This window comes from Rhinolophus sinicus, chromosome 9 (genome assembly GCF_057876585.1).
Source record: "Rhinolophus sinicus isolate RSI-liver-muscle chromosome 9, RSI-T2T, whole genome shotgun sequence".
Classification (NCBI taxonomy): Eukaryota; Metazoa; Chordata; class Mammalia; order Chiroptera; family Rhinolophidae; genus Rhinolophus; species Rhinolophus sinicus.
In genome coordinates this window covers 22,780,976-22,807,396 of record NC_142509.1, presented here as the reverse complement: position 1 = coordinate 22,807,396, position 26,421 = coordinate 22,780,976, and the positions used below count along the sequence as shown (strand labels likewise).

Below are 26,421 nucleotides of genomic sequence, written 5' to 3'. Positions count from 1 at the left end.
AGAATATGTAGAGACAAGTTAAGATTCCATGTTTCAGTGATCAGATTGACAAAAATCAAAAAGTCCCGTATTACATAATGTTGGTAAGAGCTACGAAGAAGCTGGTACTCTGATACATTGCCAGTCAGAATAAAATTTATACACTATCTAGGCAAGATAATTTGGCAAGATCTATCAGAATAACAGACGCAACCCCTTCACACGCATGAAAATGGCTGTAATTTTTTTTTTTTTTAAAGGAAACTAAAAGGCGGGCAGACAGCTCAGTTGGTTAGAGTGAGGGCGCTGAACAACAGGGTTGCTGGTTCGATTCCCACATGGGCCAGTGAGTTGTGCCCTCCACAACTAGACTGAAGGACAACTACTTGGAGTTGAGGGGCCCCAGAGAAACACACTGTTCCCCATTATTCCCCAATAAAATTTATAAAAAAATAAAAAAAGGAAAATAAGTATTGGCGAAGATGCAAAGAAACTTAAACCGACACACATTCCTGGTGGGAATGTAAAATGGTACAGCAACTATGGATAACAGTTTGCCATTCCTCAAAAAGCTTAACATAGCCTGTTTCCCCGAAAATAAGACCTAGCCAGACCATCAGCTCTAATACATCTTTTGGAGCAAAAATTAATATAAGACCCAGTATTATATTACATTATATTATTCCGGGTCTTATAGTAAAATAAGACTGGATCTTATATTAATTTTTGCTCCAAAAGACGCATTAGAGCTGATGGTCCGGCTAGGTCTTATTTTCAGGGAAAAACGGTAGAAATGCCTTCTGACTCAGCAATTCCACTCCCAGGTATATACGCAAAAGAACTCAGAACAGGTACCCAAACAAATTCTTATACACGAGTATTTATACCTGTACTATTCACAACAGCCAAATGGTAGATACAACCCAAATGTTCATGAACGGATGAATGGATAAACACATTGTGGCATTTACATGGTGGAATACTACTCAGCCATAATAACGAATGAAGTACTCATATATGGTGGTACAACATACATGAACCATGAAAACATCATGCTAAGTGAAAGAAGCCAGACACAAAAGGCTACATAGTGTATGACCGTATTTATATGAAATATCCAGAATAGTTAAATCCTTGAAATGAAATGCTGATTGGTGGTTGAAGGGGCAGGAGAGGGAAATGGGAAGTTACTGCTTAATGGGTACAGAGTCTTATCTTGGAGTAATGAAAATGTTTTGGAAGTAGGTGGTGATTGAAAGTTATGATATACTGAATGCCCCTGAACTGTTCTTTTAAAATGCTGAATTTTAAGTTATGTGAATTTCACTTCAATTTTTTAAAATTATATTTGCGAACTCCCATTGGCCCAGAAATTCCACTTCTAAGAATTAATCCTACAGATAGAATCATATGTATTATGAAAGGACATAAGGACACGTACAAAGTTATTAACTATACCATTATTCTTAGAACAAAAGATTATAAACAAACTAAACGTTCATTATTAAGGGGGTAGCTTCAATAAATTTTTAAATCTATAAAAAAGGAAAGAGGATCTTTACACTCTGGAAAGGATGTCTAAGATACATTGTTTAGTATAAAAAGCAAGTTGCTAAATTGTTGTGAATTAGTTAGTACAAAAATAAAGAGAATATACAGACACTTAGTCGCTAATACCGGGCTTGCCAAAAAAATGTATACAAATGACTTGTATTCATCTTTTGTTATGGGTATATATTGAGTATTACAATTTTAATAGTTTTTTCCTTTTTTAAAATGTATATAAAATTTTTTGCCCCCCTCTGTATATGCATCAAATATCTCTGGAAGGCTACACAGAAATCAGCAATACTGGGAAGTAGTTGGGGGAAGGATAGAAGTTAGATGAACACCTTGCATCTCTTTTGAATTTTGTACCTAATATAAATATGACCTCTTCAAAAAATCAAATTAATCATTTGAAAAGAGTTTGTAGTCTAGTGGGGAGGCAAACATGAAAACAACAATGCAGGCAGACTGTCCAAGGGAAGCACAGATGCAGGGCCTAGGCAACTCTGGCTGGGGCTATCAAGTAGGCTTCTTGGAGGAGGCGAGACAGGAAGGCTAGATTGAACTGCCCCTTGGAAGGCAATATGGCTGTATCCATGACAAAGTAAAGCCATTCCTACTCTATGACCCAGGAATTTGACTCAGGCTCTACCCTGGAGATACATTTCTCAACTGACCAAGGAGACAACTACGGTTACAAGGACGTTCACTGCAGTCTTGCTTAACAAAAACTAAAAACAACCTCAGCATCTATTAATAGGGGAAGGAAGAAATGAATTGTGGTATTTCTGTTAGAAACCAGGAACTTTGGGGCAGTTGGGGGAAAGGGCATGGAGAGTTTATCAGGACACTCAGCCCAGGGATGGTGGACAGAGAATGCAAGGGACCATCTCTCCTGGGAGGCTGCTCTGACCTTTGCTCATTAGGAGACCTCAGGCAGATGTGTGGCGGAGGGCAGGGAGAGCAAGGTAGGAGGTAAGGAGACCAGCTCTCAGTGAGGCAGTTAGGGGTATGAACCCAAGGAAGGATGGGCCCCTCCTCCTAGTAGAGAAGAGGATACAGGTGAGAGTATGTGGGAGAAAAGAAATAGATATATTAGTTTTAGCAAGGAAATTGACAGTTTAGGTTAAGTTCTTTTCCCTCTTTGAAGTTCAAATTCACAGTCCTCCCTCTCAGAGGATCCTATATCACTGAAAAAATTGAGGCCACCTGGGAAGTTAACCCATCTCTCCCTTCAATCCCATTCAATCCCAATCTTTGGCCTATCTTCCTCATCTTTGTTTTTAACATTATTTTCCTATTCTACAGATGAGGACTGAGACTCAGAGAAGTAGCATCATTTGCCTGAAATCACACAGCTAGAGAGCTAGGACTTGAACCCGTATCTCTGACTGCAGCACCCTCAGCCTGCCCCCACTCCCCCAACGACACTCTCACCCTTATTTTCTTCCCATTGAAGCATTTTGAATCTCTCCCCCAGATTCTCTCACACTCGTTTCATACATTAACAAGCCTCCCTTGGGTTCCAGTCCCCTTTGGCTCCTAACTAATTTCATTACCTTTCTTGCCCTACTCACTTCTTTCACAATGACAGGTCAAGAACATAGGTTTAAAGTCTGAAAGTCATAGGTTCAAATGCTGCCTCTCCCAACTCCAAACTGTAAGACTGTAGACAAGTCAATAATTTCTCTCTAAGCCTAAATTTGCTCTTCTGTAAAATGGTGGTAAAAAATAACAATATTCTCTCATAGGATTATTTTGCAAGTTAAATAGGATAGTCCCAACACTCCACCCAACATCAGGCCAGCATCAGGTGGGCAGGAGCTGTCTTAGTGCAGGGAAAATGACAGATCCTGGCACAAGTTCAAGACTTGGCACAGGTGCCCATAGTCCTGGATCAACTTATACAGGCCCCACACTGGCAGTCTTGAGTTTTTTGCTGCAACAAATGTCTAATTGTTTTTCTGAACACAATATTAATATCACACATATTAATATAACAAAGGGTTCTTACCAAAATTGGAGAATCCATCCTGAAGGGCCCATAATCGAGCCCAAGGGGCAGGGACGGGCTCCTCAGGTTCCTGGTCCTCAGGAATAGAATACAGTTCCTGAGTGGACACCGTGTCTAAGGAGCTCAGTGTCCCCGAGCTGGAGTGAGAGGATTGGCTGGACGTGGGTACTGTGCTGGTGGAGGAGCTGGACGTGTTCTGAGACTGTGAGCCGGAGCCTTGGGTCTGTGGGGAGAGGTCATGGGACTGCGAAGAGAGGTCATGGGACTGCGAGAAGCCGCCTTGGGACTGCGAGCAGGCACTGCTGCCAGGAGACTGCGTGCGGGCACTGCCATGGGACTGCTGACACTCCTCATCCGTCTCCCGAGACATCACGACCTCAAAAACAAATGTCCAACAATAAGGTAAGTTTCAAGAAACAAGACTTAAAGTTCAAGAATGAAGGATGGGAATATTATGATGGCAATAAAAAAAGAAAAAAGCCAGGGCAAGCATGCTCTGCAAAACTTAAAATTTTAACAGTCTAGACCTATAGTTCTGGGCTGAGTTTTTCGTCAGATCAATTTCACTGGATCAGTTTTTTTGTGTGACAGTCAAAAACCCCAGGGGGAAAAAAGAAAATCTTCAAAGGCTATAAAGAAGTGAAAAGCAATAAATTGAGTTACGGAGAGGAAAGAGATTCAGGGAGAAGGAAGAGATTTGTAACGGCTTACATTCACCATTTTGTTTTCAATTTTTATTTATTTATTTTTTTAATCAAAGACGATTGGGGAGCAGTGTTTTTCCAGGACCCATCAGCTCCAAGTCAAGTCGTTGTTTTCAATCTAGCTGTGGAGGGCGCAGCTTACTGGCCCATGTGGGAATCGAACCGGCGACCTTGTTAGGAGCACCGCGCTCTAACCAACTGAGCCAATCAGCCGCCCCCATTCACCCGATTTTTAAAAATCAGAAGTGAAACCTAAAATGGATTCATTAATACAATCAACATTAAATTTAATATATGTTTTGGAAAGAGAAAGGGGAAGGGTTTGGTGGCTTGGGGTAAAAGATGGGCAAAGTGAAACTTATTTGCTGCACCACTCCAGGGGGGACATTTACATAAAAAGGTCACTGATGCCCCTCCCCTAAACTAGCTCCAGGAAATTGATTCCTTGACACCTAAGGGCTGGGCCACTTAAGGAGGCAGGCAGAAGACAAAGACTGCTCTAAACAACTCTACCTCGACCTTTGTGATGCTAAGTAACTATAGGTCACCTTTTCAGCATCCTAAAAGGCCTCCCAGCCCTGCAGAATCTTACAGAAACCACCCTTTGAGCTACAGGACACCAAAACAGAGGTTCCCACCCTTGCTTTAGGATTAACTTGATGGACAGTTAAACTCTGATAACAGAACCCACAGTAAAGTCAAAGTAACTTTCAAACCCTCACTTTAAATCCCCAATCTGATTTTTTTTAAAGATACATTCTCTCCCGATCCCCACTCAGGCCACTCCTCCAGAACATAGTAAGGATTACTCACACTGACTGCATTTACACAGCTTTCCAGATACAAAGGTCCTGATGAGTTTTCCTTAAAGCACCCCAGGAAGGTGATGCCAGAGCTGAGTCTGCCTCTCCAGCAGCCCTAATACTACCTCAGCCAGGCTGAGTGAGTCCTTCTGCAGTTTTTTTGAGCAAGACTTCTCCGCCCTGAAAACTGGCAAAAGACAGTGTGCCAAGAGGTAACTATCATCGCTTATGATACATAAGGGTCTACCAGGCCGGGATCACACTGGCCTCAGTGTAGAGAAAGTACAGTGGAGTGGTTAGAGGCAAAGAGGTCTGGAGTCAGATGCCTAAAAAATCTTTGCATGACCTTTAGGTAAATCAACCTCTTGAAACCTTATCTGAATAAAGGAGATAGATCTTTCCGATTAAACGAGATGATACATGAACTCTCCTCCTCCAGTATTCTTGATAATTGGGACAACAGAATTCCAACCCTCAAGAATCCAACAGCCGTAAAAGACCTTACAAGTGCAACACAATTTTTTTTTCGAATAGAGAAACCGAGTCCGAAGGAGGGCTGGTACCCTCCTACCCTCTCCTCGCCACCCCATTCCACACACGTACTTATGGACACTTGCAGAGCATCCTCCGACACAAGTAAGTATATTTCCAATTCCTGCAGTGCCTATCCGCTAAAAATCGATTCTCAATACGTTATTTTCAAGATTGAACCTCAAGTATGGTAATAATTACTGACATTTATAGAACTCTTCACAAAGCAACTTTGCTCTGATTTTGAAGAGCACAACTTTGTTCCTTCTTACCCTGTACGTCTGGGCCAGTTACAGCTTGTAAGTAACTGAGGAAGTAACTGGAAGTTCATCTACAAAGGAAGAGAGTCGTCCACGCATTCCTCTCACCCCACCCCACCCCACCCCCGCCGAAGCTCAAAAAGAGCACAAAGCGGAAGCTCGAGATATTTAGTTCGCCTTAATTCCCTGAGGGCGGGATTCGAACTTCCAAACACCCGAGAGAAGATACCCACTATAACTCACCTCGTGCGCCCACCTGGAGCCACAGACTCACAGCTACCGCCACTAGCGGACTGGCGCTAAACAGATACAAAGTCCACCCTCAGCCAATCAAAACAGTCCTCCTCCCCTCCCGACCAATGAGGAGCAGCGGATGTAGCCATCCACGATAGCCTCACTGCTTGCTGGGAGTTGTAGTTTAAAATTCAGAGCGGGACTCAGAATCCAGGTTTCCCTCGAGTGATCCCGCCCCCTCAGTTCTCCAGCCAATCAGCAACACTAATCTGGTGGGCCATTTGTCCCCTTATCCCCCTACAGGTGACCGCGGCGAAACTAGGCCGCGAGCCAAATGTGGAGCGGGAGAACCCGGGCCTTGCTCCGGGTGTGGGGGTTGTGGCCGACTGGTGTCCTCGGAAGGAGACCAATAAGCTGTAATGCTGCGTCACTAGCGGGAAGCAACTGCCCCCCGTGTTGGAACTGCGGCGGCCCAAGGGGCCCCATTCGTGGGGACGGGTTCTTCTGCCCGCAGTGCCGCGCGCTGCAGCCGCCTGACCCCACGCGGGACCACTTCAGCCTTATGGACTGGTACGGAAACGGCTTCGGGAAACGCCCCGGAGCGAGAGGGAAGGGCCGATCAGGTTTGGGAAGGAGAAGGAGGGGCCACTTAGATACGTGGGCGGAGCCTTAGAAGCCAGGGTCTAGGTGGGTGTCGGGCCTGGGAGAATTGAGGACGGTCCTGAGAAAGAGGAAATTGTGGGGCGGGCCTGAGGGAACGGCTTTGAGGGATGGAGACTGGGTGGAGGGCGGACTGGAGGGGCGGGGAATGAAGTTAGAGGAAATTGAGGGGCGGAGACTATTAAGGTAGAGGGAAACGAGGGGCGGGGCCTGAGAGAAGGCGAAGTTGAGAGGTGGAGTCTGAAGGAAGGATACTTGCAGGGCCCTTGGAGAAGGGAAACTTGAGGGTTAGGATCAGAACCATGAAAGTTGGATTGAGACTTTTAAGAAAGGAGTACTGACGTGTTATCCAAAATAAGGGAGTAAAAGCATGGAAAAACTTAATATTGTGGGCAGAGTCTAAGGGAAAAGTGAGAATTGGAGGGACAAGATCTGAGGAATAGGTGTTTTTCTTGTTTTCCTCTCAAGGTTGAGGAGCTTTGGTGAAGTGGTAAAGTTTGGGCGGAGCTAAACTGATAAGATGGGGCAGGCTCTGGGAATAGAAAGCAAAAGGGATTAGATTAAAATAAAGTGAGAGACAGAGATGAAGGGACTCAGGCCTTGGAAAGATAGGGAGGGATTGGGAATGCCGCTTCCCCTTAACTCTGAGATCTCACTCCACCAATCACTGAGCACTTAGGATGGGCTGCAGTAACACTACCCTTTTAAGTTCCTCAAGGGTGGGAAATTCGTTCCCACCTCAGGACCTTAGCACATTTCCTCTGATCTTTGATTACTCTTCATCATCATTCATCTTGCAACACAAATGCCATCTCTTTGTCCACCACATTTACGACTCTCTCAGACCCTTTTCTGGTTTTCTTCACAGCACCTACCACTTTTAGAAATTATCTCTCTGCATGTTTATTGTATATTTCCCCATGGGAACAGGAACCAGACCCATAGTATACAAATCTATAAATACTTGATGCATGAATTTTATCTCCCTATTTTCTTCCAGCAACCGTTCCTTCAGAGTTGACACTGTGAAGCTCCAGCATAGGTACCAGCAATTACAGCGTCTTGTGCACCCAGATTTCTTCAGCCAGAGGTCTCAGGTAGCCTATTGGCCACCCCTAATCATACCTACACACATATGCATTCTGGGTGGGTGGTGGTGGTCTTGCGGTTGTGTGATTATCAGGGATAGCCAGCTCTACCCTGTGGCAACCAGACGCCAGCCAGGCAGGTCCTGGACCTGTCCTGCAAAATTAGAACCCATCGGTTGAAAATAAATAAATCTTATCCCACACTGGTTCTATTTTGGCCACTTCCTTAGGTGCCTGCCCATCAGTATTTTATGAAACAGTTTGTGAATATCAGATGGCTGATTTGGATGGTAATAAGACTATCTTCATATCCACTAACAGATTGAAAAGGATTTCTCAGAGAAGCATTCGACCCTGGTGAATGACGCCTATAAGACCCTTCTGGCCCCCCTGACCAGGGGAGTATACCTTGTAAGGTGATTTCCCAACCCTTCTATGCATGACTGCCTGCTGTCCACTATGGTACAGCTGCTGCCCTGTATTCAGCAGAGGAGTGCTTGAGACCTGATCTAGTCCAGGGACCCAACTACATTTAGCCTCAAAGATACTACACGATGGGGGTGGCTGGTTAGCTCAGTTAGTTAGAGTGTGATGCTGATAACACCAAGGTTGCCGGTTCGATCCCCACAGGGGCCACTTTGAGCTGCGCCCTCCTTAAAAAAAAAAAAGTTACTACATGAGTATAGTTTTCTCTGAATATCCTCTGTAAATCTTACTTGCCCAATTGCATTTTTAAAAAACCATTATTTGATAAATTCAATGATTGGATGGTGATGACTTTTAGGAAAGAGTAATTTTGGGCATTTTTTTTGGAGGGTAAAGTGAACACCTTAGAATTTTACGATTTAATAGAATCTTCCCAAATATCTGCTTCAAATTCTCAAGTGGAGAAATGACTCCCCAAGGGTCACACAGTTCTAAGTAGCAGAAAGGAATCCTGTCGAAGCATTCCTTTCTCAGTTCAATGTTCCAACATCCTACCCTGACACTTTCATTGTTAGGACAGTTCAGGTTTTCCCTATGAGTGGTATTCTGTTCAGAAGGGTGAGTAGGATTGACTCTGGTCGTAGTCTCTTGAAGCAAACTTATTTTCCCTACTTTATGCCCAAATAGCTAAAGCTCCATGGTGTAGAGATTCCTGAAGGAACAGATTATGAAATGGACGGGCAATTTCTCATGGAAATAATGGACATTAATGAAAAACTTGCAGAAGCTCAAAATGAAGCTGCCATGAAAGAGATTGAATCTATTGTCAGAGGTAAAAGATAAAATACCACCAAATGCATTTTATTGCTATTAAGTGTACATGTCCAGCGTTAAGTGAAAAATGAACATAAAGAATATATATTGGCCTCATAATGATTCAGGGAGGGTTTTTTTTCTCTTTCTTTCCTGATTATACCGAAACCAATTTTGTCTGGAGGTGAGACTTGTAACACCCCTACCTCTCTGGAATGTAGCCATAAACCAAGAAGTGTTGACTTCATATCATGAGTCAATTTAAATAGAAAAATTACAATAATGGTTTTCTCTTTCAGCTAAACAGAAAGAATTGACTGACAGTGTAAGCAGAGCTTTTGAACAAGGTACTTTCTTCATTTCTTGACCTTCTTAAATATGGAAAGAAATTGTAAGCACTGAGGTACAGCCATGCATTCAACAAGTAGCTATTATATACTCATGGTAGGTACCTGGGGAGGTATTAAATATAGATGAGTCTACATTTTTGTCTTCAAGAATTCACAATCTTGCTGGGAAAACAATCTGTGTGCCAAAAACAATGATACGCCAGTGAAGGAGTGCATGAGGGAAAGTGCTTTCATTTCCCTTTAACAAGTAGAAGATAAGGTGAGGGATGGGGGCTGAAGCCAACCAGTAGATCCTGAGGGCAAGGCTGCGCAGTCAACATGTGGCAAAGCCTGCACACCCCTTTTGCTGCAAAACCCGGAAGGAGAAGCCCATGACAGAACTGTGCCCAAATTACAAATACGGAATATTCATCCTTGTCCCCACTGCTCCTGGCTGTCAGGTTGAAGAGACTATTTCTATTTCCAGCTGTTTTTCCGCAAGAACAACTTTTCTCTCCATTCCTGACTATGGCCACCGCTTAACTAAGAGAGGAATGGCCCTTTGGCTTAGGGTTCATTTGATTGCAGGAAGCAGAAAGCCACTTGAGCTAGACTAGATAAAGGGAGGTGACTGTAAGGAAACAGGGCTACCTCCCAGAATCCAAAGAGAAAGTCCCTGCAATGATTATAGGACAGTGTGACAAGAGCTTTTCTGGGACAGAACCTGGAAACCAGAAAGCAGTCTGGAGCCAAGACTTTGGTCCTGGACTCAGTGCCCCTGGCAGTCATTCCACCCTCCTGTCCTTTCTAAAGCCACTTCTGTCTGCTTCCTTTTTAGTACATGGTACCCCAAAGTGGCCTCTCCCACCGGATGACTCCTTAATCCTCCATGGTGTATTACCTTATAAGAACAAGGCCTCTCACCATCTGACTAGAGTCCCCTAAACACAACTCTAGATTTCAGAGAGAGGGAATTTGATTGGCCCAGCTTTATAGCCAGATGTGCACTCCAGTACAGTCAGGGACCAAGGAGATCAGCTTACACAGTGTACTGCCTACTTTGCAAGGACTGTAGGAGTCAATGCTGAGGAACACAGGGAAACTATCCAAAAAGATAGGGGTCGGGGGAATATATGGATTAACAGCAGAAAACAGGAAACTAGCCCTACATGTCTGCCTGAAATCTATGTCTCCAACCCACTGGCTAAGACGGTCAGATTGTATTCCATCAGGACCCACCCCCGTTCCTGTTGCACCTTTGTATACTTTTACTTTTTTAATTATAAAGTATAATTTTAGGAAAGAATAAATGACACTTAAGTACAATTTAAAGAATAATAACAGAACAAACACCCATGTCTCCACCACCCAACTTAAGAAATAGAACATACAAAGAAGATACATAAATAGCCAGCAAGTGCCTGAAAAGATACTCAGTATCACTAATCATGAGGGAAATGAAAATTAAAACCACAGAATACCATCTCATACCCATTTAGGATGGCTACTATTAAAAAAAAGAAAAGAAAAGAAAGGAAAGGAAAGAAAAGTATTGGAGAGAACATGAAGTTAGAACCACAATATGAGTATGGCGTTTCCTCAAAAAGTTCAAAATAGAGTTCTGATACAACCCAGCCATTCCACTTCTGGGTATATACCTAAAGAATTGATAGCAGGGATTCCAAGAGATATTTGTGCACTGTCATAGATAAACAAAGCTAGATACTAAAGTAAGGACAGATTTGAATCAGTAATAACTATTGCAATAGGAAAACGAGTCCAGCGTGAAGTAAACTCAACTTCGATTTGTGACTGGGCATTTTAAAGGGAGAATGAGCAAATACGGAGGCGGTGCACAAGGGCTCAGTAGGGTCAGGAAGTGAAAAATTCCAAAAGTGGGAAGGGAGGAAGTTGGTCCACGTGAAACCTATCTGGGTTTGCTACTTGGCGATTATTAAAGTTCCTCCTACAGAGCCTGTGAGACAGGGGCTCTATCTTCAGGTATTGGCGGTAATAAATAGTAAATTCTTTTGGCAGCCATGAATTTTCAAAGCAGGCATTTTAACGGGGCTGGGTTTATCACAGGGATGTGGTCTTGAGCTGTTAGAAACTAATGTTAGTGTTTGTTCAAGTCTTTATAGGTCAAGGTTGAGGCCCAGTAGAGAAGACGGTTCAGAGGACCCTGACGAGAGTTTAGTCCAGGAGAGAATTTGTATCAACACCCATGATCATTGAATTTTTCACAAAAGCTAACGGAAGCAACCCAAGTATCCGTCAATGGTTGAATGGATAAACAAAATGTTGTATGTACATACAGTGGAATGTTATTCAGACGTAAAGAGGAAGGAAATGCGGATACATGCTACAACATGGATGAACTTTGAGGATATTATGCTAAAATAAGCTAATCACAAAAAGATAAATACTGTATGATTCCACTTACATGAGGTGCCCAGAATAGTTAACTTCATAGAGATGTAAAATAGAATGGTGGTTGCCAGGGGCTAGAAGGAAGGGGGAATCAGGAGTTTTTGCTTCCTAGGTACACAGTTTCAGTTTTACAAGATGAAAAGAGTTCTGTGGATAAATGGCACTGATGGTTTCACAGCAATGTGAATGTACTTAATGCCACTGAACTCTACACTTAAAAATGTTTACAATGATAAATTTTGTTGTGTGTATTTTGCCACAATTAAAAGAACTTTTATAAATATTAAAACTAAATAAATAAAATAAATGTACAACACATAGGCCCTTTGCAATAGCATTCCCCTTCCACGGTAACCACTCTCCTGAATTTTGTGTCAATCATTCCCTTGTTTTTCTTGATAGTTTTAATTATGTATGAATATAATGGTATATTATTTCGTTTTGCATACATCTAAGTCAGGGTTTCTCAACCTTGGCACCACCAACATTTTGGGCCAGATAATTCTTTGTTGTAGGGGGCTGTCCTTCATACTGTAGGATGTTTATCAGCACCCCTAGCATCTACCCACTAAATGCCAGTGTCACCCTCCGAGTTGAGACAAACCAAAAATGTCTCCAGACGTTGCCAAATGTCCCAGTGGGCACAAAATCACCCCAGGTCAAGAACCACTAATTTAAGGGCTTCATTCCCAGAGACTGAGGTACAGAGACAGCTCTTACAACAGCAGCACTCCTACATCCTCTGGGGTAGACCGTCACGCATGATACAGGAAAACTCTGAAAACACACCCATTTATTACTTGGGGACTGTCCTGGAGAGAATCAGTTTCTCTTAGTTAAAGTCTGAATCCTGTGAATAAGCGTGCTTTTTCACCTTTTTGGTTAGTCCCTTTGCCCCCTTAACAATCCAGATGTTCTCCCACTCGCTCTGATTTACTGAGTAATGGATCAGCCCTCCAGAGGCTGGGGCTCAACTTTAATCCAGCTGCTTCGGTCAGTAGAGTTAGTTGCATTCTTGTTTGAAATGAAGCCTCACATTAATGTCTTTGTTTATTTCAGATGATTTTGAAAAAGCCAAGGAAATTTTAACAAAGATGCGATACTTTTCAAATGTAGAAGAGAAGATCAAGTTAAAGACGATTCCCCTCTAATTGTTAATGTTTTAAAAATAAAGTTCTTATATATTTCTTTCCTGGCTTCTGCTAATTAAGACTCGATATGCTTTGGGCCGCCCCCGTGGCTCCTAATGCCAAGGTCACCGGTTCAGTTCCCACGTGGGCCAGTGAACTGTGCCCTCCACAGCTAAGATTGTGAACAACGGCTCTCCCTGGAGTTGGGCTGCCCTGAGCAGCCGGAGGTCAGCTTGTGCTGCCATGGGCTGCTGTGTGCTGCCAGGAGCAGCCAGTGGCCAGCGTGAGTGGCCTGCAGCCATCGTGAGGGGCTGACAGCCAGCAAGAGCTACGGGGAGCTGCTGTGGGCAGCTGACTGACAACCGGTGACCAACTGCCTCAGCCGGGGGGAGCACAAGGCTCATAATACCATCAGCATGGGCCAGGGAGCTGTGTCTTACACAACTAGACTGAGAAACAACAGCTTGAACTGGAGTGGGGGGCGGGGGAGGCAGAAGAAGGGGGGAAAAAGGAAAAACAGAAAAAGACTAGATATGCTTTAACTGCTTATCTTAATTAAACCTGTAGCTCAAGCATTAATGGATGGCAAAGTTTGTCATGCCACCAGAAACAGCTTAGCCAGAGTTTGGTTAGTTTTTCATGTGATGCTTGATACACGGTGCCCCTAGCTAGGCCAATGGATGATGAGGGGATGGGACCAACTTGAGGCCCTAGAAGGGGTGTGGCAAACTTTTCTGCAAAGGGCCAGGTAGTAAATATTTTAGGCTTTGTGGGCCATACTGCCTCTGTTGTGACTACTCAACTTGCCATGGCAGCACTTTATTTATAAGATAGGCAGTGAGCTAGATTTGGCCTTGGGTTTGCCACTTCCTTCCCTAGAACCACATCTTCCCGATGGCATGACCTAATAGACAGTCCTCTTGTTAGTATGGCCTGCAGGGCCTTCTGTTTGGTAACCATGCATAGCTGCCTAAGTCTCTGGATCAACGAAGATTAAAATAGAAAATTCTGATTTAAAAAACTCTAAGAAACACCATTCAAATTCTTGGAGAGAGCTGCTTGTTTATAATTGAAAAAGTCATCAAATATATGGTGATAGAAGGAGAACTGACTCTGGGTGGGGAACACACAATGGGATTTATAGATGATGTAATACAGAATTGTACACCTGAAATCTATGTAACTTTACTAACAAGTGTCACCCCAATAAACTTTAACTTAAAAACAAAAAGAAAAATTCAGGGTTCTGAACCAAGGTCTACATACTACCAGAGCTTAAAACTGCAGCTCCTTTGCATCCGCCCTCTTCCTTATCTAAGAATTTGTATCTTGTGAATCTTGATCTAGCAGCTATCTGGCTTAATGGTACTTAGGAATATCAGTACAATCTCCAACCCTCTCACAATTTACAAGGAGAATGCGTTACTTGTCTAAAAACACAAAGGGAATCCTTTACATAATTTCAATGCAAGCAAATGTCCAGATTAAATTGGATGCTTCTGCAAAGATGGAGGAGAGGAAAGGAGTATTTGATATATTTCTGTAGACAATCTTTATTCCTTCTTCAGAACAATGATCAGGACCACAGCAATCTGACCACAAAAAGAAATCAGATAAATGTTGCCTCAAATGACACCTTTGGAAGAACTTCAAAGAAACTTTCCCTTACCTGTTGCCATCCACTGGAAAGGCATTTGGAATGGCCTCCCAGCAAACCATTTCTGACTTGCGAAATAATTTTAAAAGACTTTATTTCTAAGTCAGTGGAATTACTTTTTCCCTCTCTTTTTCTTTTCGCCTAAGCTCCAAGTTTAGCGGGACTTGTAAAGCAGGAACACTTTCCAGTATTCCCGACAAAGCCCTAGAGGAAGCCCTATAGGATGTCTGAAAAGTTAACGGCCCTATTAGGATTAAAGTTTCAGATGGAGTGAAGCACATTAAGCACCTACCTCCCAACCCCACATCAGTCCTAACACAGTGTCAGCACAAATCAGAGGTCTTGACTAATTTGTGACTATGTCTGCTCTGGTATCAGACCGGCCTTATGTTATAAATTGAATGTTTTCCCCAAAAAATGTATATGTTGAAACCCTAACCCCCAGTGTAGCTGTGTTTGGAGATGGTGCCTCCAGGGAAATAATTAAGGTCAAATGAGGTAATAAAGGTGATCCAATGGGATCAGTGTCCTTATGAGAAAAGACACCAGAGAGCTCCCTCGCTCACTCTCCCCACACACAAACTGGAGAAAGGCCCTGAGAGGAAGCCAGAGAGAAGGCCACCAGCTCTAAGCCAGGAAGAGACTCCTCCCTGGAAACTGAAATTGACCATGCTGCCACCTTGATCTTGGACTTCCAGCTTCCAGACTGTGAGACAATTTATTTCTGCTGTTTAAGCCACCCAGTCTGTTGTATTTTTGTTATGGCAGCCTGAGCTGACTAATAAACCTGGGTTTCAATCCTAGCTCTGACACTTATTTGCTGTGAGTCCACCATTGTGCTAAGCTTTATTTCCTCTTCTTTAAAATGGTGATAATAATAGTACCTATCTCACAGGGTTATTGTGAAAATTAAATGAAATAAATTATGCAAATTGCTTAGCACAATGCATGGCACATAGTAAGCACTCAAATGTAATTTTTTTAAGGTTTGCAGCTATGTTATTTACAAGTATATCTTAAACAATGAAATAAACACTGATGTATGGAAGCCTAGTTAATACTACAACAGTGTAACAGCAATAGTTAATAGTATAAGTGTATCATTTTGATGATTACATTATTTTAAACAACAAACTACACTGAAAAAAATTAATGCCGGTAAAATTCTTGGCCATAACATTATGAAGAAATACAATACATTAATTGAAAATATGATTGCTTAAAATTTGAAAGTGAGCGTGAACTCATGTGGACAGTCAGAGTTTAACATAACCTGAAATGTAGGGGCAGGAAAAAGTTGTGATCCAAATGAAATCTTTCGGGTTAACAGAAGAAAAACAAAGCAGAGTTTATCTTCAGGGATAATGGGCAGTTTGCGTCTTCAGGTAGGACAGGTCCATATCCTCAGGTCCTGCAGCAGAATTACATCACTGAACAGGAAGACTTTCCTTGTGAAGTGCCCTCATCAATTTTTTTTCTGCCTCCAAAATTATCCTTCTAAACACATCAACAGCAATCTGATTTTCTTATCGTAAGTTTCCAAAAAAGCTGCGCTCCAAGATTCTGCTAACGCTTTCCCTTCTTCATAATTGATCACCCTTTCTATATGTAGGTCTTTCTTATTCCCAACCAACATAATAGGTATTTCCCCACCATATCCAACAATTTGCCATGGATAACTTTCATCACTTCAAATCTTTTGATTGATGTAACAGAATACAAAAAGATATAATCACTAATATCTATGGAGTATGTCTGAGGAAAGATGGAATATTCATCTTGCCCAGCTGTGTGGAAGATGATATTCCTGCCCATTTACTATGATTAATTTTGTGAACATGTTCACCATGGTTGGATTGTAGGAGTCAACAAATTGGCCTTCAACAAATTGAACCGTCAGTGAGGATTTCCCCACAGAGCCATAGCCCAGGATCGCATCTTCCGGGGCTTGGACTGTGGCATCTTGGCAGCCACCTCAGTCCCGGGCCAACCACATCAACCCAGGCAGCACCAGCCATTAGCCATAGCTGCGCCTGGGGCACAAATGTGATTTTTAAAAATAATAATGACAACTTTTATTACTTTCACTTTGGCAACAAAGTCATGCCTTTTGCTAGAGAGTAAACTCTATCCTTTCAACAAAGTTTCAATCACCTACTTTGTGTAACAGAAGGCTCAGCCCTGGAGAGACACACAGAACAGTTAGATGCTTCCTACCCACTTGGGAAGAGGACTTTTACACTAATAACCAGAACAATAATAAAAGTTCCCATTTGCTGCACAGTGACTATGTGCCAGGCACTTACCGTGTTTCCCCGAAAATAAGACCTAGCCAGACAACCAGCTCTATTCAACACCCTATTCAATTTTACAGATGAAAAAACAAGCTCCCAGGAGGTAAGAGAGTCAACAGCTGGGATTCAAACCTCGATCTGTCTGCAAAGCCTGTGCTCTTAGGGAGGTTGAACTCACCAAGATTAAGTGCAAGCCAAGGGGATTAAACAACTTTTACAAGAGGGGCCATTTGCCAGGGCCTGCACCTTGTCAAGCAGAGGCAGGATTTGACCTGAGTCCCTGTTTCCAAAGCCTGAGCGTACAGCTTCACTGGGCTTAGGGAGAGATGGCCCGCACGTGCAGTAACCAGGGAAGAAGACTTCACGGAAGATGGGGAGTGGCATCCAGACAAGCAGAAAGAAGCTGTGTCGGGTATCCCCAAGACCACCTTCAGGTTCAATGACTCATTAGCCTAGGGGAACCCACAGGACTATGAGAACTCATGGCTATGATTTATTACAGTGACAGGATACAAAGTAAGTCAACAAAGGGAAAAGACACATGGGGTGAAGGCCAAAGGGAATCAGGTGCAAGCCTCCCAGAGTCCTCTCTCAGTGGAGTCACACAGGACACACTTAATTCCCCCAGCAACAAGTTTTGAGAACATATGTCCACGTAAAAATGTTGTGTGCCAGAGAAGTGTGTTAGAGTCTCAGTACCCAGATTTTTTCTTGGGAGATGGTAACGCTCTGCCTAGCATGTGCCAAAATTCCAGACTCCCAGAAGGAAAACAGGTATTCAGCATAAAACATATTGTTTTATAAACAATTTAGGCAGAGCGGGCCACTCTTATCAGTTCTGGGACTAAGTAAACACTCCCCAAAACAAGTTCTCAGACACCAAGAGCCAACCGTGTAAGCAGACCTTTCTAAGGATGTGCAATCTCAGAGCTGCTGCGTTAACTCTTTTTCACACAGAAGCCAAGGGGAGGACCCATCATAGTCAAGGGAATTATATAATAAACAATGTATAATCAGAGAGGAATGAGCCTCCCTTACTTTTCTGGTCTCTGTGGGTGCCTCCCAGCAAAAAGAAAAGATGCTTCTCTCTGAGACAACAAAGTCATCATGCCACCTTCTGTTCAATGGCAAGCGATAAATGGCTCCGGCAGACTTGGACCTAAAGCTCTGCTTTGATGAAAAATTCCTTTGGTTCTGTCACTTTTGGTGACATGTTGGATATATCAGATGTGGCCAGATAAAAAAATAAAGAGAAGACACCATCTCTTCCTTTCCAGGGATGGCTGTGTGGAGGCAAGAGAGACTCAGAAACAAATCATCAGAGTACAGAGGAGTAAGGGCTCCAGGCAGGAAACACACACAGGTGACATTGGTGGAGGTGGATGTTATTAAAAAGGGGTAAGGTCTTCAAGAAAATAGAGAACACCTGCCTCATCTCAAAGCTGGGGAGGAAGGGGGAGACACCACTCGACTCTGGCAATTGCTGCCATGCAGAGATTCAGACACTGTATTGACAATCTCCCGATTCTTTCAAGAGAAGTTGGAACTGGGATTTTAACAGGAAATTTATTTGGGGCTGCCAGTGCCCGTGGAAGCACCAAGCAAGAAACAGCTAACTCAGTTGGGAAAAGGGGAGGGGCCAGATAGGCTTGGCAGAGGAGGTGGTGTCAGAACAGTAAGGTGAAAAAATGAAACAGAACTGATTCAGTGGATTAGGGAAAGAGGTAGAAGTTAGGTTACAAATTATATTTGTGATACTGCAGATGTCATGAAATCAGTCAAAACTGGGTTTAACATCTTGTACTTCCTCTTACTCCTGTGTGCCCTCGAGCAGGTAAGTTTCGGTTTTCTCATCTATAAAATGTGGATAACCATAGCGCCCGCCTCAACGTGAGGAAGTATAGATAAGACACCAGGAATGAAGAGTACATAACAGAATGCACACAGAGTACTTAGCACAGGGCTCACCACCATATTCTGCAAATATTAGTGGGTAGTATAAAATGAGATGGGAACACAGGGGACATGCCCCTAACCTCAGTCAGAAGTTGGGGGCAGAATCATGGAGGCTTCTCGAATACAGCACCTGTGAGCTAAGTCTTGAAGGCTATGAAGGCATTTGCATTTTCAGGTGGGTAGGCAGGAGAAATGGCATGTACACAAATGAAGAATCTTACTGCGATGACGTAGGGAGTGGGAATGGGGCAGTGACAGAGATGATATTGAGAAAGACGCAGCCAGATAAAGAGAAGTATAGATACTGGAGAAAGAGAGACCCAAATGGGAACACTTCGATAGAGTTGAGAGGCGGTTATTCTGGAACTAAGGCAGCATTGAGGTGAGAGGAAAAGTGGGCAGATTCAAGAGTGTTCTAAGAGATGGGATCGTTAGGATTTGGCAACTCATTGTATGTGGTTAAGGGCTGAATTAAGGGACCTCAAGTTTCTGGTGTGAGCACTGGAGGATGCAGAGGGTCTTGGCTAAGACAGGAAACCCAGGAAGAGGAGCTGCAGCTTGTGGTGGGGAGTGAGGGGCTGAACTCCCTTGCAGAAAGATTGTGTCTGTGTCCTTGGGACTTCCATTGATGTTCAACAGGCAAATGGTTTGCCGCTGAGGAAAAGTGTCTGGGCAGGAGAGAGAGAGACCTAGTGGTCACACATTTTATAAGCACTTTACATTCCCCTTCTCACTGAATCCTCAAACGGGCCCTTTCAGGCAGGAACTATCATCCTTATTTCACAGGGGGAGAAACTAAGGCTTTGAATGGCAAAGTAGCTCTTCCAAGTTCACATAGTAACAGTTTGTGGGAAAATCAAACTCAGGTCCCTAAATTCAGAAAACGCTCACTCTTACAGAGCCTCAGTTTGGGTAGATGAAAAGGTTCTGGAGGAGGATGGTGGTGATGGTTGTACAACAACATGAATGTGCGTAGTGCCTCTGAATTATACACTTAAAAATGGTTAAAATGGTGAAATTTACGTTATGTATATTTTATTACAATTGAAAAAAAAAAAGAACAAAGGAAAGAAATGTAGTCCTAACCACTAACTCTACTGCAAGTGTTGGCTGAGGAGCCATCATTTTTCTCTATCCTGTTTTTATCTGTTTCCTTTCATCGTCATGATTACATTTTATATTTTGTCTGGCTTCCTTAGTTTCAATTTCTCAGAGAAATAGGGGAAACCTCACTATAACCCCTATATGTCTCTTACTCACAATAGCTGCCAAACCTCCTAGCATATTGATAGGGAGAAAAAAATGGCACCCAGCCGTAGCAGGCAAGGTAGTTTGTACTGCAAACTGGCCTAAGCTGCTTTGGTCATTCAGAGTTATCAGGTTCCTTTCAGTGTCAGAAACCACCGAGAGTATGGGGTAAATGAGAGCTGACTACTCTTCCACAACATGTGTCCAGGTTTGTTTTTAAAAAGTTGCATTGAGATCATTAATATACCACAAAGTTCACCTGTCTAAAGTATACAATTCAATACTTTTAAGCCTATTTACAGAGCCGTACAACCATTAACTACCAGGACCTGCTCTTAGAACACTATTGTGATCTCAAAAAAAAATCTTGTACCTGTTAGGTATTGTTCTGCACCCTCCCTCCTCCTTTCCACCTCCTGCGCTTGGTAAATACTAATCTGTAGATTTGCCTACTCTGGACAGTTCGTATAAATGGAATCGTACAATAAATGGTCTTTGGACTGGCTTCTTTCACTTAGCATAAATGTATACATTTTTGTGTGAACAGATATTTTCATTTTTCTTGGATCTGTGCCTGGGAGTAGAAATGGTGGGTCATATGGTAACTCTATGTTTACCCTTCTAAGGAGCTGCCAAACTGTTTTCCAAAGTAATTTCACCATTTACAATCTCACTAGAAGTGTATGAGGGTTCCAATTTCTCCACATCCTAGTCAACACTTATTATCACCTGTTGTTGTTTTTTTTCATTTTAGCCATTCTAGTAGGTGCAAAGGGGTATCTTATTGTAGTTTTGAGTCACATTTATGACTAATAATGTTCAGCATATTTTCATGTACTTACTAGCCATTTGGAAGACTTTTTTGAAGCAATGTCTATTCATTTCCTTTGCCCATGTTAAAACTGAGGTATTTGTCTTTTTATTACTGAGCTGTAAGAATTTTTTAATAGATTCTGGATACAAGTCGCTTATTGGATATATGTTAGTTATAGGTTTATCATAGATGCCCTTTATCAGGTTAAGGAATTTCCCTCCTATTCTTATTTTGTTGACTATTTTTATCATAAAATGGTGTTGAATTTTATTAAATTGTCTATTGTGATGACCATATGCTTTTTTTCTTTATCCTATTGATGTGGTGTATTGAATTTATTGTTTTTTAATATTGAACCAGATTTATTTATCTGGAATAAATTCCAGCTGGTCATGGTGTATATGTTTTTGGACTTGATTTGCTAGTATTTTGTTGGGGATTTTTGTATCTACATTCATTAGGGATATTGACCTCTAGTTTTCTTTTCTAATGATGTCTTTGTCTGGTTTAAGTATCAGGGTAATACTGGCCTCACAGATGGGCTGGGAAAATTTCCCTCCTTTTCTGTTTTCTGGAAGAGTTTGTGAAAGATTGGTGTTTTTTTTCTTTTCTTTAAGTATTCAGTGGATTTCACTGGTGAAGTCATGTGGACCAGGTCTTTTCTTTGTAGGAAGATTATAAATCACTAATTTAATCTCTTATTATTGGTCTATTCAGAATTTTGATTTCTTCTTAAACCAATTTTGTTAATTTGTATTTTTCCAGGAATTTATCCATTTTATCTAAATTATCTAATTTGTTGGCATACATTTGTTCGTGGTTTTCACTTATAATTCCCTCTTTCACTCCTAATTTTAGTAATTTGAGTCTTTGCTTTCTAGTTTTTTCTTTTTGTTTTTGTTTTTGTTTGGTGAGTCAAGCTAAAGGTTTGTTGATCGTGTTGATCTTTTCAAAGAACTAACTTTTGATTTCATTGATTTTTCTCTATTTTCATACTCTCATTTATTTCTGCTCTGACCTTTATTATTCCCTTCCTTCAGCTTGCTTTGGCCCATATGTTTTGGTATGTTGTATTTTTATTTTTATTCATCTCAAAGCATTTCCAAATTTCCCCTGCGATTTCTTCTTTCACCCTGTTATTCTACCAGGTTTTAATCAAAGCTTGTTTCATGTAGAATTCTGCCTCTGGTAAGGGCATTTAGCAAGCAGGCCATAGGATTTATTCTAGAACCTCCAAGTCTCAGCTCTGTTCCTCTTTGATTCTCAAAAACTCCTTATACAAAAGGTTTATCTGAGGCCAACGAAAAAGTTTTCCAGTGCCAAGATATGACCAAGAACCCTCCCCACAAGTATGGGGCACAAGACCATTTAAGAATCAAACCTGGGGGGGAAAAAAGAAGAAAAAACAAAGAATCAAACCTGGGATGCCATCTTTAGTATGGCAGGGTGAAGTGCTCACTAGATTTTTATACCTTATTAATACCAAAATGAAGACATATCTAAAGTAATTCTAGTTAATCTACGTATCTTAGACACCAGTCATCTTATCCATGAAAGACTTATTCTAATATTGCTAATGTGAATGAGCAGAAACCTCTAGAGTTCAGAAGAGTGAACATAGCTGAAGACTTGCAGGAGCTGCCTTTGATTGAATCTCCTTGCCACCCAGGAGCGTGCATTGTGCTTAGAGAGGAGCACACCTGCTCCGGGGTGGACCAATGCCAACACACACATTCTATCACAGTCTGTGCAGAAATAATACAAAGAAAATCATAGGCCACATCACCATGTAATGAAAGGGAGATATCTCTGGGTAAACCTTTATTAATGAATCCAGTGTTATTTTTTTTTATTGGGTAAGGGGAACAGGACTTTTATTGGGGAACAGTGTGTACTTCCAGGACTTTTTTTTTTTTCCAAGTCAAGTTGCTGTCCTTTCAGTCTTAGTTGTGGAGGGCGCAGCTCAGCTCCAGGTCCTGTTGCCGTTGCAAGTTGCAGGGGGTGCAGCTCACCATCCCTTGCTGGAGTTGAACCCGCAACCTTGTGGTTGAGAGGACACACTCCAACCAACTGAGACATCTGGGAGCTCAGTGGTAGTTCAGCTCAAGGTGCTGTGTTCAATCTTAGTTGCAGGGGCGCTGCCCACCATCCCTTACGGGACTCGAGGAGTTGAACCGGCAACCTTGTGGTTGAGAGCCCACTGGCCCATGAATCGAACCGGCAGCCTTCGGAGTTAGGAGCATGTAGCTCCAACCGCCTGAGGCACCGGACCGGCCCCCAGTGTTATTTTTTAAAACACGTGAGAGCTGTGAGAACAAGTATAATGAATAGCTAAGAATATGTACAGAAGTCCCTCCATTGTTCCTCTGGGTAATATGGAAACAAGGGAGATGCTTCACTGCTCAGACCAATTGCTCATTTATTCTGCCACAATCATGGGCACCAAGGAAACCAAGGAACACTGTGGGCATTCTCATTGATGTTAACCCCGAAGAGTCGTGTGAAAATCCCTAATTTCCTATGTTCAAGCCTACTCTGGGCAGAATACATTCCAAAAGGTACTCCAAGAGTTTAAAATAGGATCATTTGTCATTGCCTGCAATCTACAATACCGCCTTTCTTCTGGCTCTGAAAACACCACAAACATCTGATATACTGGAAAGGTCTGTTTGGATGCACAAGATGGCAGGTGGTACCAGGGAGAAGGATGCATGTATGCAAAAGTTTGGAGGTGAGAAAGAAGAATCGAGAGAAATTCAATAGAAAATTGAAGAAAACCCAAGTTGCTAGATGTAGACATTAGGTGGGGAGTGGGAAGAGATGAAGATACAAAGGTGGGAAGGGGAGGGATCCTGAAGGAAAGTGGAGCCTGAAGGAAGTTGGACCTTCTCCCAAGAGAGTCACAGACGGGTTTAAAGCAGGAGAGGAGCACATCAGGATTGCACGGTGGACAAATATGTCTGACTGCACTGTGGCTAATGGACTGTAGTGAAGCAGGGAAACCAGCTAGGAGGCTCCAGCAGGGAAAAGAAAATGGATGGGGTCGTGGTAATACTGATATTCCTGTTCTTCTGCAAAATTCTATTTGCTTCCACGAGGAAGCTGCCACCCCCTGGGACTATGCTTACCAAGCAGGTAGCTGTATCTGCTCTGTTCTTCCCCCTTCTGCTCCAGGCTCCCTTGTTGATGTTGACCTGAGAAGCCATGTAAGATGCCTCATTGCCACCATCAGTGTTCACAATGCCAATGCCAATGTCCAGATCACCTAGTGAGTCAACAAATAATTAACAAGGAAAAAAAGCAAACGGGACCTAGACTAAAGGAGACTCAAGAGACAGGCAAACCTAAAGCAATGTTGAATCATGATGCTATCAAACCAACAATAAAAACACTTGGGGGCACTTGGAAAAATATGAATACAGATTATATGATCTTGAAGAATTATTACTAATTTTGTTAGGTATGCTAAAGCATTGAGGTTATTATTTTTTTTTTGAAAAAGTATTTATTAGAGATAAACACTAAAGCATTCAGAAAAAAATGTTTCTGGGATTCGCTTTAAAATAATCATGAAACACACCCATGTCCTAACACAGTATTTCCTATTTACATATTACATCCCCCTTTTTGTCCTTATACATAAACATTTTTTTCATACCAATAGACATAATACACCAATATTTTTATGATCTGATAAAAGTACTGGTATGCTGCTTCTGAAAAGGTGCTCACCTATTTGGAATTTCATTAGCAACATCTTAATTTGCAGGTTTCACTCCACCCTTGACAATAGTGGTTGTTGCCATTTTTTAAGCATGAGCATTAGTTCCTTAGGAATTGTGATGGTTAGTTTTATGTGGCAATTTGACTAGGCTAAGGGATGCCCAGGTAGCTGGTAAAACATTACTTCTGAATGTGTCTGTCAGGATGTTTCTGGAAGAGATTAGCATTTGAATTGGGAAACTGAGTAAAGCAGATGGCCCTCAGATGGGGGTGTGCATTATCCAATCCATTGAGGGTCCAAAAAGAACAAAAAGGCAGAGAAAGGGTGAATTGGCTCTCTCTTCCTGCTAGAGCTGGGACATCCATCTCCCGCCTTTGGACATCAGTGGTCCTAGTTGTCAGGCTTTTGGACTCAAATAGGGACTTATACCATCAGCCCTCTGATTCACAGGCCTGAATTACGTCATTGGCTTTCCTGATTCTCTAGCTTGCAGACAGCAGATGGTGGGATTTCTTGGCCTCCATAACCATGTGAGTCAATTCCTATAATAGATCTCCTACATATATCTCTATATATGTATATCCTACTGGTTCCTTTTCTCTGGAGAACCGTGACTAATCAGGGCTCGTCCCTTGAATATGAATTTTGTGGGTGCTCAGCAGGAAAGAACGTTTCTCTTTGTTTATGGAAAACAGTGATGATCTCCCTGGCTTTTGAATCAGTCAAATCTTTCCAGAACCATCATTACTAACTGTCTGATCTTAAGATGAGGCCTTCACTTCTCTGAATCTTAGTCTCTTATGCTGCAAAATGGTGATATTGATATAGTAGTGGAGTGTTACAGTGGAGAGGACATGAAGTACTACACTTAGTACAGTGCCTGGTACATAGTGAGGACTCAATACATGCTTGCTGCTGGTCTCGATGGCTTCTTTTGACTTCTTGTTTTTAACCTCGTGTCTTAGTCCGTTTGGGCTGCTATAACAAATATCATAGACGGAGTGGTATAAACAACAGAAATTATTTCTCCCAGTTCTAGCAGCTGGGAAGTCCGAGATCAAGAAACCAGTATATTCAGTGTTTGGTGATAGCCCCTTTCTTAGTTCATAGATGGCCATCTTTTTGCTGTGTGTTTCGCATGGTGGAAGGGACAAGGGAGCTCTTTGGGGTCTCTTTCATGAGGGCAGTAAGCCCACTCATGAGGGCTCCACCCTCATGACCTAATCACCTCCCAGAGGGCCCACCTCCTAACTAGGGGTTAGGATTTTCACATATGAATTGGGGACAGAGGGAGGGACACAAATATTCAATCCATTGTACCTTATCATGTTGGGCATGTTTATTTCAAAAACATTTAACCTCTTTATCTGACTACAAAGTAGTTCATATTCACAGGGGGGAAAAAAATAAAAGCTTAAACTTTATCCCCAGAAAGTGCAAATTCTGATAAACCCAACCCTCACGGGTCATTGCCATCAACAGTTTTGTTTGGTGTCTTTTTTCCAGAGGGGCTGAAGCCTAATAATTTTGTATTAACATCCTGACAAGGTTGCTTCTTGCTAAACTCTATTAACTAATGACTATTAATTATGTAGATACATTATTTATCCTCTCTAAGCTTTAGTTTTATTATTTTTTATAGAGACATATGAGTACCTGTGGTCTAGTTGTGAGAGCAAAACGAGAAAATGAAGAGCTCTTATGTGTGTATTATACACTAGCACACAGACATGTGTGTGTGCACACACACAAGTAAGAAAAAGACTGAAAGAATATTCA

The 26,421-nt window shown here is 42.2% G+C and overlaps 2 protein-coding genes and 1 pseudogene across 5 annotated transcripts in view; 1 reads left to right on the top strand and 2 right to left on the bottom strand.

Moving 5' to 3' along the window:
- CHEK2 (checkpoint kinase 2) overlaps positions 1 to 6,217 on the bottom strand; it is a 38,258-nt gene extending 32,041 nt beyond the window's left edge. For 2 of the 3 annotated variants that reach the window (XM_019743097.3, XM_019743099.3), the window contains exons 1-2: positions 6,083 to 6,217; positions 3,542 to 3,917 (exon numbers count right to left, since the gene is read on the bottom strand). In XM_019743097.3, the coding sequence (XP_019598656.3) occupies positions 3,542 to 3,911 (370 nt within the window). In that variant the 5' untranslated portion in view covers positions 3,912 to 3,917; positions 6,083 to 6,217. Of the gene's footprint in view, positions 1 to 3,541; positions 3,918 to 5,851; positions 5,868 to 6,082 lie in introns of those variants that run through there. The other variant, XM_074321046.2, reaches the window with a different exon arrangement.
- Positions 6,218 to 6,321: 104 nt separating this feature from the next.
- HSCB (HscB mitochondrial iron-sulfur cluster cochaperone) lies at positions 6,322 to 13,007 on the top strand. 2 transcript variants are annotated; one of them, XM_019743100.3, is made up of 6 exons: positions 6,322 to 6,643; positions 7,734 to 7,830; positions 8,143 to 8,232; positions 8,935 to 9,079; positions 9,360 to 9,407; positions 12,879 to 13,007. In XM_019743100.3, exons 1-6 carry the CDS (start codon positions 6,408 to 6,410, stop codon positions 12,968 to 12,970), a joined length of 708 nt encoding a protein of 235 aa, XP_019598659.2. In that variant the 5' UTR covers positions 6,322 to 6,407; the 3' UTR covers positions 12,971 to 13,007. The 2 variants fall into 2 exon arrangements, with proteins under 2 accessions (XP_019598659.2, XP_019598661.1); XM_019743102.2 differs by lacking the exons at positions 6,322 to 6,643; positions 7,734 to 7,830 and having other exon boundaries at positions 8,143 to 8,237.
- Positions 13,008 to 16,028: 3,021 nt separating this feature from the next.
- On the bottom strand, positions 16,029 to 16,568 carry LOC109453415 (GTP-binding protein Rheb pseudogene; annotated as a pseudogene).
- Positions 16,569 to 26,421: the final 9,853 nt, after the last annotated feature.

Bases quoted from the DNA above. Each gene is read 5' to 3' on its own strand.
- HSCB (XM_019743100.3), top strand. From the start codon at position 6,408: ATGTGGAGCGGGAGAACCCGGGCCTTGCTCCGGGTGTGGGGGTTGTGG. The intron at 8,233-8,934 runs GTAAGGTGATTT...ATGCCCAAATAG, and splicing joins TGACCAGGGGAGTATACCTT to CTAAAGCTCCATGGTGTAGA. The intron at 9,408-12,878 runs GTACTTTCTTCA...TGTTTATTTCAG, and splicing joins AAGCAGAGCTTTTGAACAAG to ATGATTTTGAAAAAGCCAAG.